Here is a 15,861-nt window from a genome sequence, read left to right as displayed (position 1 = left end):
GGCCGCTTGGCGATATACCTGCAGCTTCGTTAGAAGTAGATGCACATCAAAACGTTAGGCATAGGAGAGGCATTGAGGAGCGCTCCCATGTCACAAAAGTATAATGTGGGGAAAGACCTCATTTTGAAGGCTTCCGGCACGCATTTTAGTGACCTGGGTCTACAAGGGAATCATCACTCCCGTGTTTCCTCATTGAGTTCTGATCGATCGAGAAGCTATTTTCATAACCATCTCCGATTATGATAGCTAAACGGAAAAGTTTAGCCTGTGCCCAGGGAGACACAGTCACAAGGATCCTTCTTATTTATTTTAGCGTATCTGTATCTCACCTTTGGACAAGCAGCATACACAGGGGTTCCAAGATGGCCACCTGTCCAGAGCCTGACAAGAAGACCCAGTCCTGCTTAGCTTCAGCAAGGTAGCTGCACAATGTGCCCTCAGGCCATACTTCAGGAATAGGGGTATTGTTCTTGTTATTACTGGTATCAGTAGCAGCAGTAATTAATAGTTATCCTGTTTCCTACTTGGGCTGTTGTGTTGGAAAATAAGTGGTAAAGATAAATAGCACAAGGTCCACTGTGTTAAGTGTTACGAACAGAGACTCAGGATGCTACACTATTGCGTCAGTGGAGAGGGCTGCTAGACTGAAAGCAGCCACCACTGTCAGATTTAGTCATGCAAAACTGGCATACAATATTAGCTAGATCATCATCATTTAATTTATATGCCACTCTACTTGGTTTACTCACGTTATACTGGGATAGACTTGACAGTATTGTTCCTTAAAGAGAGCACAGGGTTACGACAGGGCATGGGGATGAACACGGAGCATAGGAAGCTGCCTCATACTGAGTCAGGCCATTGGCCCATCTAGCCCAATATTGTCAGCACTAACCAGCAGCAGCTCTCCAGGCCGGTGTTTCAGGCAGGAATTTTTGTAGCCCTACATGGGGATGTCAAGGATTTAATTTGGGACCTTCTGCATGCTAAACATGTGCTCAACCACTGAGCCACAGCCCCACCCATGCATCATCTTAAAGGCACTGAGAATGGGAATGTACGACAGTCATACATATTGCCATTAATACACATCTAATATTTGGCCACTGTATATGGAATGGGATTACAACTGATTTACACCAGTATAGGACAGATTGTTCTACAAGGACATCCTTGCATGTGATGCTGCTGTAGCTTTTTAGCTAAGGCTGAAGTGCGGTTCACTTGGAATGATATGCCAGATAACAAAATAGAGAAAATTCTGCAATATGTGCGTGGGCACTGAAAACATTGAAGGCCAGAGACCTTAAAACATAATCTTTTGTATCTGTAAATTACCTAACACAATACTGCCTCTGGATGAGTAATAACAATAATGGATTACCTGATAGGATGAGAGATTGATAAAGATAAATGGGACCCTAAAGAACGAGGATTGCAGTATTTATTATTATGGGCTGTGTCTACATGGTTTTGCTTATGATGCAAAGCTCTTGACTTATTGCTTGAGTATGAAAAAGCTGTCAAGGAACCAAAGGAAATACTGAAATAAAATGAATCTCAGCTTGTCCAAGGTCAATATTTGTGCTGTGTGTATAGGAAGATAAACAGTCAAATCAATAAGGATATTATACAGAAGGAGACTATACTGGTTATTGGAAGGGGATGAATTAACTTGAAAGGGGCATGTGGTGGCCAGCCAATGTGAAATCTTAACTAATGCATGTGTAACCCAAGCAATATGCAATTGAGTATAGTATACAGTCAGGGCCAGAAATATCGGAACAAGGATAACTGTTTTGGCAGTTGGCCTCTGTACACCACCACATTGAAGTCGAAAGGAAACACACCCAGATGGGAGCAAAGTCAGGACTTTCAGCTGTAATTCAAGGGGTGTGACAAAAGTGGGGCATTAACCATTCAGGAAGTACAGCTAGTGGCATACATACACACCCATCAGTTGGTGGCTCATAAGTAATGGAACGAATGGCTGACAAGCAGCTGCATGGCCAGGTGTGGCCTGTTTCCTGGGTACCCCATGACCAATCAAGCAGATAAAAGGCCTGGAGATGGTTCTGAGTATTAGATTTGCATTTGGTAGCTGTTCACTGGAACTCCCAACATGAGGTCCAAAGAGGTGTCCATGCAAGTGAAGGAGGACATCATTAGGCTGAGGAAACAAAAAAACCCATCAGAGAGATAGCAAAAACATTGGAAGTGGCCAATACAACACTTTGGAACATCTTGAAAAAGAAGGAATTAACTGGCAAGCTCAGAAACAGCAAAAGGCCTGGAAGACCACGGAAGACTACTAAAGTGGATGACCGCAGAATGCTGCTCATGGTGAAGAGGAACCCTTTCACAACATCTAGCCAGGTCAAGAACGCTCTTGAGGAGGTAGGCATGTCGTCAACATCTACAGTCAAGAGACGGCTTTATGAATATAAATACAGAGGCTTCACAACAAGGCACAAACCACTGGCAACGCTCAAGCGCAGAAAGGCCAGATTAGCCTTTGCCAGCAAACACCTAAAAAAGCCTGCCCAGTTTTGGAATAAGATTCTTTGATGAAACCAAGATTAACTTGTACCAGAATGACGGAAAGAGAAAAGTATGGAGAAGCATACTACATCATCTGTCAACCATGGTGCAGGCAGTGTTATGGCATGGGCAAGTATGGCTGCCAATGGAACCGGGTCACTGGTGTTTCTTGATGACCTGACTGCTGATAAAAGCAGCAGGATGAATTCTGAAGTGTATAGGGCTATACTTTCTGCTCAGATTCAGCCAAATGCTGCCAAACTGATAGGACACCGCTTCATATTGCAGATGGACCCAAAACATACAGCAAAAGCTACCCGAGAGTTTCTCAAGGCAAAGAAGTGGGATGTTCTTCAATGGCCAAGTCAGTCACCTGATCTCAACCCAATAGAGCATGCTTTTCACTTACTGAAGATAAGACTGAAGGCAGAAAGACCCACAAACAAGCAGCAGCTGAAGGCAGTGTAGTAAAGGCCTGGCAAAGCATCTTGAGGGAGGAAACTCAGCATTTGGTCATGTCCATGGGTTCCAGACGTCAGGCAGTCATTGACTGCAAAGGATTTTCATCCAGGTATTAAAGGCGATCTTTAATTTTGAAATGATGTTGGGTTGTTCCATTACTTATGGGCCACCAACTATGGGGGGGGGGTGTATGCCACTGGCTGTCCTTCCTGAATGGTTATTGACCCACTTTTGTCAAACCCCTTGAATTACAGCTGAAAGTCTTGACTTCGCTCCCGTCTGGGTGTGTTTCCTTTCAATTTCAACGTACAGAGGCCAACTGCCAAAAACAGTTATCTTTGTTCCGATATTTCTGGCCCTGACTGTATATATACTATGTATACACTGTGAAACTCAGAACTATCCATAAGATTGTTAATGTTCATTCATTTCTCCTCACTACAGCTGAAACAAAGTTTAGCTTATAGCACTTTTGCTTTTACTAAAGCTATGCAGAAAGCACCATGGACCCTCTGGCTGTGTTTGTGTTCATGAATATTTATTAGATAACTCAAAGATGCTATCAAACCCAAGAATGTTCATTGGCAAAGGCAAAACCTTTAGATCTGCTATGCAAGAAGGTGCTGGGAAAGACAAGCACAAAGCAAACCCTTCTGGCTATTCACGCTCCTAAAAACATGTTTGAATGAAAACATTGCCCCAGAGCAACTATTTCCTGTCCTCAGGTAATTTCCTGAGTGCAATGTGCATTATTCAGTATTTTCAGCCAAGGCATCCACCTTCTCCATTGGAGGGACATAAGATGTAACCAACAAACCTATCTACTGCTCAACCTCTGGTTCATTCATTTAAATGGATCTTGATAGGGTTCTTCATGCAAATTGCATTGAAATGAGATTATGCCACTGCAGGGCCTGTTGGTGATTTGCCCTTGAGTTTGCAATCCATAGATCTGGGTTGGTTTCTCTGGAGTTTGCAGATTACAGTCAGTTCCCTATCAAGTGCAAAGCGTCTGTATCTCAGAGTAATTTATCCCAGTGATGTTGACATGGTCCGCAACATACTTTATAATAAAATCTATTTTAATATAGAAAAGGATGTGAATATTACAATAATATATAACTATATAACATGTGTGAGATATATAAAAAATGAAATACTATGCCCAGGAAATAGTATATGAGACACAAACACTTAACAGTTTGCTCAGCTCAGCCCTCCAATCCAATCCTAAACATACTTCGTCGGAGGTAAATCTGCTGAAAACTATGACTGATATGTTAAGACTTACCTGAGTATGACTTTATGCTGAGCACAGTCAGTGATGTAGGTAGGTAATTTTGAACACTGGATATAATGACCTTTTGGGGAGCCCCCTTTTAAACAGTTATGTGTATTACTTCAGTTGTGAAGCACACAATTAATGTTGCTCTCCCCCCCCCCCATCCCATGCTTTACAACTGCTTTTATGTTCCTGGTATGTTACAGTAAAAAAACAAAACTGTTTTGTCAACCCTGATAAAAAGAAATACTCTTGAGGATGTTCAGTTTCACACTTTAAATTCACTTAAATCTTAGCACCACAATGACCACCAGAATAAAATGGAGTCTGCTGCTTGGAGATAAGCACTATTTTGTTGTAGAAAAGAATATATAGTAAAAGTAAAAATAATAAAATGAGCATCGGTAACTATGTATATGCTCAGCTGGCCACTCTGACTATAAAACGTTTTTAAACATAAAAAGAAATCATCCTGCAGCAAGCACCAGCAGCCCTGGTGGGCCCCAACATGCCCATGCCAACTCAGGTGCTGGCACTGGGGTTGTTTACCATTGACCCATCAGGCTTGTCACCCCCCTGCCCCCCTCCCCAGCTGTGGGGAACCCTTTAGAACAAATTTGGAGAGTGTGTGTGCAGGGTAGAGGACAGGGCAGCCCCATTGTGCAAACGGACATCTGCTCATGTCACATTGGATTTAAGCCATTACGTAAAAAACCAAAAAGCCATCCAAGATTAAAACCAGGCAAGGGCTTCAGTGAATAAAACAGTATTTTCAGCTGACAACTAAAAAATATTAAAGAAAGCAGCAGGCGAACATTTCTGAGGAGGGCACTGCACAGTCAGAAACCTATGACAGCAATTGCCCTGTCCCTAGCCACACCTACCTGGTCTCCCAAAGATGGTGGCACCTGGAACAAGTCCTCAGCTATGATTTTAACATTAGGCAGGTTCATATGGGTTAAACATACTTTAGCCAATTCTTAAGTTTGCTGCTGCATATTTTTGTTATCCTGTCTTCCTAGTTGTACATTAAGGTCACTGCTGCACCATGGGAGTGTGAGAGACCATGGCAATTTGGTTAATCAGTAATAATCTTTGAAGCATTTTCTGGTAATCTGCACAGAACTCTTGAGAAATGCCTTTGATTCTTCCACGTAATTTTCAGTTGGCTCATTTTTTGCTATTAGAAATGATAAATAATATAATCACACTTTTCTTTTCACAGGTAAAGCACTATTAGCCCTTCATTTCTTTCTGCAGCACGCGTCTAAAACCATGAGGTTATGCCAAAGTTCTTCCAGTTTTACAATTATGTAACTCACTTGGCCCTATTCCAACAAAGACTATTAGCTACATATGCGTTTGTACATTACTGTACCTATGAAAGGATAATGCTGTTTGGTGTAGAAATACCCTTCCAAAAGCGGAAATAACCAAGTGAGAATATTTGAAAATTGCTGACACATTTATTTATAAGATTTTAAGCCTGCCTTTCAGGGTCCACTGCCCTCACAAGGTGGCGTACAATATTACAAAAACATGATCATAGAAATTACAATTTTACACACACACACAGCATCAACAGCAGCTAATGCTTTTAAAGCATCAAATGCAGACTGGAATAAATGTGTCTTCAGGTTGTTGCTGTTGTTTTTTAAGCCAGCAGTGATGAGGCCACACTTATCTCTCTAGGAAGGAAGTTCCAAAGGTGCGGGGCCACCACTAAGAAAACACTATCCTTAGTACCCACCAATCTGATGGCTCTTGCTGATCTTAATGCTTGGGCAGGCTCATACAGGTGTCGGTAGATGATACCAGGTAGTCATGAAAATCCACACACCCATGACTTGTTTAAGTTAGTCACAGTCAGCCACGCACTTTGTTACAATTCATACTAGCCCCACTGAGTAAATTTTCTTCCATAAAGAGTTTGCACAACCTGTTATTCACTTATCTTTATTATTTGCAACAATGTGGTACAAAGGTGAACGCAGGGTGCCTGTATTCTTTTAAGAACATAAGAAGAGCCCTACAGGTCCATGTAGTCCAGCATTCACACAGTGGCCAACCAGCTGCCCATGGGAAATCCTACTGGACTTTTATTTTCATCTCCACACTGGACTTTTCAACATTGGAAGTTGTACAAGGTATCCACTTGGAATAAAATAGTTACTCTATTAAGGGTGCAATCCTATGCATGTTTAGACAGGGTTTTTTTTTTCTGTCTAAACACACATAGGATGGTGCCCTAAGGAAACTATATGATACATGGAAGTCCATAAAAGGGTTTAACTCAGGGGTGGGGAACTTGTGGACTTCCAGATGTTGCTGGACTGCAACTCCCATCTGCCCTCATGCTGCAACTTCACCAGCATAGCCAATGGTGAAGGATTATAGGAGTTGCAGTCTAGCAAGATTTGGAGGGCCAAAGTTGTCCACCCCTCCTTTAACTGTAAAGCAGCTTCAGGAGGACATGAATAAAGTGTTAAAGAGTGTGCGTGTGTGCGCGCGTGCGTGCGCATGCTTCCCACTAAACTCCTGTCCAAAGCTGCTTTTTAGATTTTTTAAAAATGGACCCATGTGGCAAGTCATGGTCACCACACAGAAGCAGCCTCCTATGGGGACAAACAGCCATTGAGATAAACTTTTAAATAACACAGAAATAGGATAGGAGGCTAGGGAATAATGCTGAAAGTTTGTCTTGTCAATTTACTGCTGAAATAGTTCCTAAACCACTTTGCAGTGTTGGCATCTCTCCGATACCTGAACTAACAGAGCACCTTTTTGTCTGTCTCTGTTCTTTAAGGGCTAAACTACATGTTATAAGGGAACTGCATGTTAACTTATCCCAGGTAGCCTACAGCATCCTTAGGAGTCCGGTGTTCTGTCCTCGCAGTGGCCAACCAAGCTGCCTGTTGGAAGCCCATAAGAAAGATATGAGTGCAACAGCTCCCTCCCACTCATGTTCCACAACAACTGGCATACTGCTTCCAATACTGGAGATAATATATAGCTTTCATGACTACTAGCCGTTAATAGCCTTATCCTCCATGAAACAATAAACTTGTAATTGAAGTTGCCAGGGCCCTTTGCCGAACTGTTTTGTAGGAGAGGGAGAGGCTGCAGCTCAGTGGTAGAGCATATGCATTAATGCATAAGATCACAGGTTTAGTTCCCTGGCATCTCCCTGCCTGAAACCCTGGAGAGCGACTGGCAGTCAGTGTCAATGATACTGGGCCAGATGGACTAAGGGTCTGACTCTGTATAAGGCAGCTTGCTTACTATGTTCCTAGATGTTACAGGAGGATCTCCAGCATGGGGGAAGGGCAATGCTAGTTAATGGAGAACTACATTAAGTGCTGCTTGGAACTTCTGTTTCAATTCCACTTCCAGCTAATGGCGGAAAAGCAATGCCTCTGCAGAAGCAAAGCGCTCTTGTTTGGCAGCACCCTTGGCAAACTCCATTAAACGCATATGGGATTAGGCTGTCGGAAAATAGCTTTAGGGTGCAATCCTATACCCACATGATCATGGAGGCAATATATACATTGCGCCCAGCGGCCAGCCTATTCTTATTCTACATATCCTGTTCCCAAAAAGAAGCACTCCGTCTTTAAATGGACATGCGACACATTTTTAAAGCCTTTAAAAATAAACATTTAAAGCCCCTATGTGAGGCGGTACAGCCACGGGCTTCACTCTCTAACTACCCCCCCCCCTCGCCCGGTCCAAACACGCACTTCTATACTAGCGATCAAGATGTGAAGACGCCAAGTTTTCACGCGTAAGCATGCAGTCAAAGGATGAGGAGTGAAGCGCGGGGGGACGGGGGCGGCCGGAATCAACGCACCCCGGCGTCGAGTACCTCACCCAGGGTCGTCGAAGAGCATGGCTGAAGAGATAACCAAGCGGCGCACTCGCACGCCCTCCAAGGCAACTCCGGGGCGCACGTTCTTCACGAGTGTCCCTTGCTGAACCCGTGGGCCGCCTACCGTGATGGCGGCCCCTGGGCACGACCCGGGCGACCGCTCAGCCCTCTCGCAGCAGCGGCACCCCGCACAAGCCAGGCCGCCCCGCCGCCGCGCTCCCCCACCCCCTCCTCGCCCGGCCGGGCCCCGGCGCACGAGGAAACGTCCCAAGGTCACTCCTGCGAGGGCTTTTCCCGCCTCCGGGAAGAAGCAGGCTCCGGCGCGTGGGACGAGGACTGCGTGGCAGAGATTCACGGCAGCGGCTGTGAGTCAGGCGGAAGGCCTCGGAGGAGAAGAGGCGAAGCCCGAGCAGTGGCCTCCCTCCGCTCCCCTCACTCTCTTTCCCACCCCCCCCCCATGAGTTGGTGACTGATCCGTCTCCTCAGCGGGCCTGAGCCAATCCCTCTCCTCGCGCGGCGCCTCCGAAGCGGCGGCAGCCCACGCTGGGCTCCTGCTCTCGCCTGTGCCAGGCTCCGGGTCGGAGTGACGCGGCAGCAGCTGTTGCAGCTACAGTGACGGAACAGGAGCCCCGGCGACGAAAACGGCGGCTCCCGGGAGCGCGTTAGGAGACCGCGCGCACCGCCCGCCCGCCTGGCTGGCTGCCTGCCTGCCTGCCTCTCCCCCTCTCCCCGCCCCCTTGGCCGCGCTGCGCCGGGAGCCGCCGCCGCCGCCTCCCTCCTCCCCCCTCGGCGATGTCCGCGCGGGGCATGGAGTTGGCCGGAGCCTATAAAAGCCCCTGAGAAGAACCCGAGCGCCACCACCTCGGGCAAACCGGAGCCGAGCGCGGGCGGGCGGAGCGCGCAACAGCGAGAGCAGCCGCCGCAGAGCCCGGGCACAGACGAGCCATCACCATGTCCTGGGGCTACGGCAAGGACAACGGTGAGTCCCTCTCGCGGCAGGAGGGTCGCCCTCCGCCGGCGCCCGCCGTCTCCCCTGACCCTCAGGCGAGTCCCCCCTGAGCTGACGCCACCACGCGCTGCTGCCTGCTTGACAGCCCGGGAGAGTCACCCGGCGCCAGACGAGGCACTGGAAAGCTCCGCGCGCGGCACCTGCTGCCGCCGCTGCTGGCATCCCGCCCCGGGAGCGCATCCCGCCGCCGCTTGCGCTAATAGCGCCGCCGCTCCGCGCTCGAAGAGTCAGAGAAGGGGCGAAACGCGCCTTTCAGAGGAGGCGTTTTGAGAGAAACGCTCTCCGGCTCGGAGAGGCGCACAACCGGGGGCGGGGCGGGAAGGGAGAGATGCAACCCACTCCGGATTAATTGTTGTTGTTCAGTCGTTCAGTCGTGTCCGACTCTTCGTGACCCCATGGACCATAGCACGCCAGGCCTTCCTGTCCTGCGCTCTCTCCCGGAGCGTGCTCAAGTTCATATTCATTGCATCCGTGATGCTATCTAGCCATCTCATCCTCTGCCGTCCCCTTCTCCTTTGGCCTTCAGTCTTTCCCAGCATCAGGGTCTTTTCCAGAGAGTTTTCTCTTCGCATTAGGTGGCCAAAATATTGGAGCTTCAGCTTCAGTATCTGTCCTTCCAATGAGCACTCAGGGTTGATTTCCTTTAGGATGGACTGATTTGACCTCCTTGCAGTCCAGGGGACTCGTAAGAGTCTTCTCCAGCACCACAGTTCGAAAGCATCAATTCTTCGGCGCTCAGCCTTCCTTATAGTCCAGCTCTCACAGCCATACATTACTACTGGGAAAACCATAGCTTTGATTAGACGGACCTTTGTCGGCAAGGTGATGTCTCTGCTTCTTACTATGCTGTCTAGGTTTGCCATAGCTTTCCTCCCAAGGAGCAAGCGTCTTTTAATTTCAGGGCTACAGTCACCATCTGCGGTGATCTTGGAGCCCAAGAAAGTAAAATCTGTCACTGCTTCCATTTCTTCCCCTTCTATATGCCAGGAAGTGATGGGGCCAGATGCCATGATCTTCGTTTTTTTAATGTTGAGTTTCAAACCAGCTTTTGCACTCTCCTCTTTCACCCTCAACAAGAGGCTCTTGAGATCCTCTTCGCTTTCTGCCATTAGGGTGGTATCGTCTGCATATCGGAGGTTGTTGATAATTCTCCCGGCAATCTTAATTCCGACCTCTGATTCATCCAACCCGGCATTTCTCATGATGTACTCTGCATATAAGTTAAATAAGCAGGGTGACAATATGCAGCCTTGTCGTACTCCTTTCCCAATTTTGAACCAATCGGTTGTTCCATGTCTGGTTCTTACTGTTGCTTCTTGACCCTCGTACAGGTTTCTCAGCAGACAGGTAAGGTGGTCTGGTACTCCCATCACTTTAAGAATTTGCCACAGTTTGTTGTGATCCACACAATCAAAGGCTTTAGCGTAGTCAATGAAGCAGAAATAGACATTTTTCTGGAATTCTCTTGCTTTCTCCATGATGCAGCGAATGTTGGCGATTTGATCTCTAGTTCCTCTGCCTCTTCGAAACCCAGCTTGTACTTCCGGTAGTTCTCGGTTTGCATACTGCTGAAGCCTAGCTTGTAGGATTTTGAGCATCACCTTGCTGGCATGTGAAATGAGCGCAATTGTGCGGTAGTTTGAACACTCTTTGGCGTTGCCCTTCTTTGGAATTGGAATGTAAACTGACCTTTTCCAGTCTTGTGGCCACTGTTGAGTGTTCCAGATTTGTTGGCATATTGAATGCAGCACTTTAACAGCATCATCTTTTAGGATTTTAAATAGCTCGGCTGGAATACTGTCATCTCCGCTAGCTTTGTTGTTACTAATGCTTCCTAAGGCCCACTTGACTTCACTCTCGAGGATGTCCGGCTCAAGTTCAGTGACCGCACTATCATGGCTATCAGGGACATTCAGATCTTTCCTGTATAGTTCTTCTGTGTATTCTTGCCACCTCTTCTTAATCTCATCTGCTTCTGTTAGGTCCCTGCCTTCTTTGTCCTTTATCATGCCCGTCTTTGCACAAAACGTTCCCTTGAGATCTCCAATTTTCTTGAAGAGATCTCTAGTCTTTCCCATTCTGTTGTTTTCCTCGATTTCTTTGCATTGTTCATTTAAGAAGGCCTTCTTGTCTCTCCTTGCTATTCTCTGGAACTCTGCATTCAGTTGGGTATATCTTCCCCTTTCTCCCTTGCTTTTCGCTTCCCTTCTTTCCTCAGCTACTTGTAAAGCCTCATCAGACAGCCACTTTGCTTTCTTGCATTTCCTTTTCTTTGGGATGGATTTCGTTGCTGCCTCCTGAACAATGTTACGGACCTCCGTCCATAGTTCCTCAGGCACTCTGTCTATCAGGTCTAATCCCTGAAATCTATTCCTCACCTCCACTGTATATTCATCAGGGATATGATTTAGGTCATACCTGAACGGTTTAGTGGTTTTCCCGACGTTCTTCAATTTAAGCCGAAATTTTGCAAGAAGCAGCTCATGATCTGAGCCACAGTCAGCTCCAGGTCTTGTTTTTGCTGACTGTATGGAGCTTCTCCATCTTTGGCTGCAAAGGACATAATCAATCTGATTTCGATATTGACCATCTGGTGACGTCCATGTGTAGAGTCGCCTCTTATGCTGTTGGAAAAGAGTGTTTGCTATGATCAGCGTGTTCTCTTGGCAAAACTCTATTAGCTTTTGTCCTGCTTCATTTTGTACACCAAGGCCATGCCTGCCTGTTATCCCGGTGATTTCTTGACTTCCTACTTTAGCATTCCAATCCCCTATGATGAAGAGGACATCTTTTTTTGGTGTTAGTTCTAGAAGGTGTTGTAGGTCTTCATAGAACCGATCAACCTCAGCTTCTTCGGCATCAGTGGTTGGGGCATAGACTTGAATTACTGTGATGTTGAATGGTTTGCCTTGGATTCGTACTGAGATCATTCTATCATTTTTAAGATTGTACCCCAGTACTGCTTTTCCCACCCTTTTGTTGACTATGAGTGCTACTCCATTTCTTCTAAGGGATTCTTGCCCACAATAGTAGATATGATGGTCACCTGAATTAAATTCGCCCATGCCTGTCCATTTTAGTTCGCTGATTCCCAAGATGTCGATGTTCAATCTTGCCATCTCATGTTTGACCACCTCCAGCTTACCTTGATTCATTGATCTGACATTCCAGGTTCCTAAACAATATTGTTCTTTGCAGCATCGGATTTTCTTTTCACCACCAGACACATCCACAGCTGAGTGTCCTTTCGGGTTTGGCCCAGCCGCTTCACTCTTTCTGGCGCTACTTGGAAATACCCTCTGCTCTTCCCCAGTAGCATATTGGACACCTTCTGACCTGAGGGGCTCATCTTCCGGCGTCATCTCTTTTAGCCTTGTGATACGTTCCATGGGGTTTTCTTGGCAAGAATACTGGAGTGGGTTGCCATTTCCTTCTCCAGTGGACCACATTTTGTCAGAACTCTCTGCCATGACCTGTCCGTCTTGGGTGGCCCTGCACGGCATAGCTTATGGCTTCACTGAGTTACGCAAGCCCCTTCGCCACAACAAGGCAGTGATCCATGAAGGGGATTAATTACTCCGCTGTAAATTACTCCCGGATTAATTACTCCGCTGTAAAGATGCGATCTTGGGCGGGTTTCCTGGGGCTTGGTCCTGATGCTTGAGCCGGACTGGGACATCCAAAGAAGGAGGGTTTCCTGCAGGAGGCGTCGCTACATCCAGGCCAGAGGTGACTGAGATGCAAGTGATGGGGAGACTCTCCTTACCTGGACTTTCATGGCCACCTGGCTCTCCCATACTACTGTTATCCCCAGATGTCCCTTCCTGGCCGACTAATATTTACTGTTAGTCTTCCAAGCAGGGATCCTGACTTGAGTCCTGGAAGCACCTTAGACATACACTTGGCATAATATGTATGCGGGATCACTGGGATGCCTGAGATGGAGATGTGCTGGTGTGGAATTTGTGGGCCACCCCTAGGGAGATCCCAGCGGGACATTTCCCCGTGTCCCACGGGGGAAGTTGGGTTTCCCGGCAATTAGGGGAGGAGGAAATCTGCACATGGAGCATGGGGGAGTGGTAGGTGGCCCCTTCTCCTGCATATTTTCAAAATTGGCGTGTGAGATGGACATCCAAGAAGAGGTGGGAATCTCCTATCCTGTTCATTGCTTTGCAAAAGCAGTGGAGATGCCGCTGGTGTTTGTCATGAGCGTGGATATGTGTGAGCCCTGGTTACATGTTCTATCCACAGACTGTGCTCCTTGAATGATTCATTGAGACGGGCTCCCCATCTGTCATTGTGAAACCCTTTTTGGGCATCCTTATCTTGGGCCCTTCCCCACCTCACTTAGTGGGGAAAGGCCAGAGGCTGATGTGTTCCTCTCAGATATCTCTCCAGGCCTCACCCCCGAATTTCTAGATCCCTGCAAGTCTAGATCCAAGCTTACAGATCCTCTTGTTCCTCTCCCAGCCCACCGCGTGCTTCGCATCACGATCTGTCTCTGCCCAGTAGTGCAGGCTCCTAATTCCAGCTGGCCAAGATCGCTTCATACTCGCATTCAATATTGATGAGGCAAAAATATGAAAGCTTCCCAGCTGCACTTAAGGCATTAAGGCCTCCGTTGAGTTTGTTATCAGCACTTCACTCCCACTTTTTCTTCTCTCTCCCTGGCTTTCGCTATAGGACCTGCTCACTGGCATGAGAGCTGCCCCATTGCCAACGGAGAACGGCAGTCACCGATTGACATCCAACATAAGGCCACCAAGCATGACCCCTCACTGAAGTCCCTGAGTATCACTTATGACCCATCTGCAACCAAAAGAATAGTTAACAATGGCCACTCCTTCAATGTGGAGTTTGATGACTCTGGAGACAAATGTGGTTAGTACTTGGTCACTTTGGGGGCTCCTTCCTTAGACAGGAAGCTTTGGGGAAGAGGTAGTAGGAAGCGAAGAGAACGGGGAGAGACCTCCTAGAAAAAGTTAGTCAATGTATTGCAAATGGGTATTCTACTACTGTTGTGTTGCCTTGTGGTACCAGAAATGAGTGCAACCTGAAAATTTGTATTTATTTTATTTATTACATTTCTGTACTGTCCAATAGCTAAAACTCTCTGGGAGGTTCACAAAATGATAAAAGTTCATCTTTATTTCTTCGGATATTTTCCCATACCTGTATCGAAGGCTCTGGATAGGTTACAACAGCCTTCCACTAACCAGATGATTTGGACTTCAACTTCCATAATCCTCAGCCAGCATGGCCAATGGCTGGCTGGTGGTGATGGAGGTTATAGTCCAACACATATGGAGAGCACCAGATTGGGGAATGCTGGCTTACAACATATGGGATGCACGTGAATTTCCTGACAGTGCACTCCTAAGTCCCACTATGTTCAATGGTACTTACCCACAGGTAAATCTGTATGGGGATCGTAGCCTAAAATATCAGAATGAAACCTCACATAATCTAAAGAGAGTAATGGCCACCTAACCCTTTGCCCCTTTCAGTAGTAGCTATGGTCTGTTTAACATCCATTTTCAAAACACCTTTTCTTTTTATCTTTTCCTTTTTTCTTCCTCATAGCCACATATAAGTTAATTTGACAGATGTGATTTTCAGGATAGGGATAAGTGTTACTTGCTTGTGACACATACAGTACAATCCTATGCAGATCTACTCAGAAGTAAGCCCCATTTTCAATGAGGCATATTCCCAGTGAAATGTGCATAGAATTGCAGCAATAGTAATTTAGATGATGCAGGTTAATTTCTGTTTGAGCAGTAGATGATCTTGCCATTAAGCTGTGGGGTTAGAATTTGTGAGTTTCAAATATTCTCTGAGTCTACATTCCTATATTCTTTTTCTTGAAAAGTATGCTAAGTTATCTAATATGTGCAAAATCATCAGACTAGGTGTGGTTGAGGGTCTGGGTGTGAATAGAGCAAGGCAAAAGGGAGAAATGCATTCAATTATACCATTGCATTTTATATGCTGGATTCCCAGATGAAACAAACAAAATTGAAACATGACGAGCTTTTGCAGTGCTGGAGTACCTGTCAGCGGAGTTCTGGGGAGTGAAATATGCTGCATGTGCAATATTCTGCATGTGCAATGTTCTTTTGAACCAGAATAAGAAGCAGTTCTTTGAGACAAGGGGATCTGATGCTCTAGAGCATGTGGCATGCCAAGGGTATCCTAGGGGAGGTGGCTATGAACAGGCATCAGGTTGAAATTCTCTCCTTTTAGCAATCTTTTGAGTTTTTCAATAAAGGCAGCAACACATTCTTCCCACATTCCCACACAGTTCACCAAAGGCTATTTAGTCATCCTTTTCATCAGCACATTCTGTGCACAGTAACGCCAAATTAAAACCCCCTTCATTTTGTAAGACCTTGTTCCATATGAGGATCTGTGATCACAAGAATAATGTTGAAGTTCGAGGCGACTCTTGTGAGTAAGAGTTTGAAGCCTTGCTTTTTAATCATTGTAATTTCTCAGTCGGATGCCTGTGCAGCAATTTTGACCCAGCCACAATGATCGTGAGTGAGCTTTTAAATGTAGGAAATGGTGCCATTGTAGAAACAGAAGCTGTGGCTTTCTCTAGACAGTGCCCGATTTGACTTGCTTGAGCAAGTGTCCTATTTTTCCCCGTGTTGGCAGTGTCATTGAGAGGACGCATTCAAAAAGCCTAGGAGAGCT

General features: G+C 46.3%; 1 protein-coding gene across 8 annotated transcripts in view; it reads left to right on the top strand.

Annotated features, from left to right (window-relative positions):
- The first annotated feature begins 8,698 nt into the window (after window positions 1-8,698).
- Window positions 8,699-15,861, top strand: part of LOC146346811 (carbonic anhydrase 2-like) — a 120,723-nt gene continuing 113,560 nt past the window's right edge. The window contains exons 1-2 of one of the 8 annotated variants that reach the window (XM_084849202.1): window positions 8,699-9,132; window positions 13,846-14,043. In XM_084849202.1, the coding sequence (XP_084705328.1) occupies window positions 9,105-9,132; window positions 13,846-14,043 (226 nt within the window). In that variant the 5' untranslated portion in view covers window positions 8,699-9,104. The remainder of the gene's footprint in view (window positions 9,133-13,845; window positions 14,044-15,861) is intronic. The other 7 variants (XM_084849203.1, XM_084849204.1, XM_084849206.1 and 4 more) reach the window with 7 other exon arrangements.

This window comes from Heloderma suspectum, chromosome 4 (genome assembly GCF_057233095.1).
Source record: "Heloderma suspectum isolate Gila_16-S chromosome 4, 16-S_ref, whole genome shotgun sequence".
Lineage (NCBI taxonomy): Eukaryota > Metazoa > Chordata > Lepidosauria > Squamata > Helodermatidae > Heloderma > Heloderma suspectum.
The sequence above is the reverse complement of the archived record's forward strand: the minus strand, read 5'-3'. Positions and strand labels throughout refer to the sequence as shown.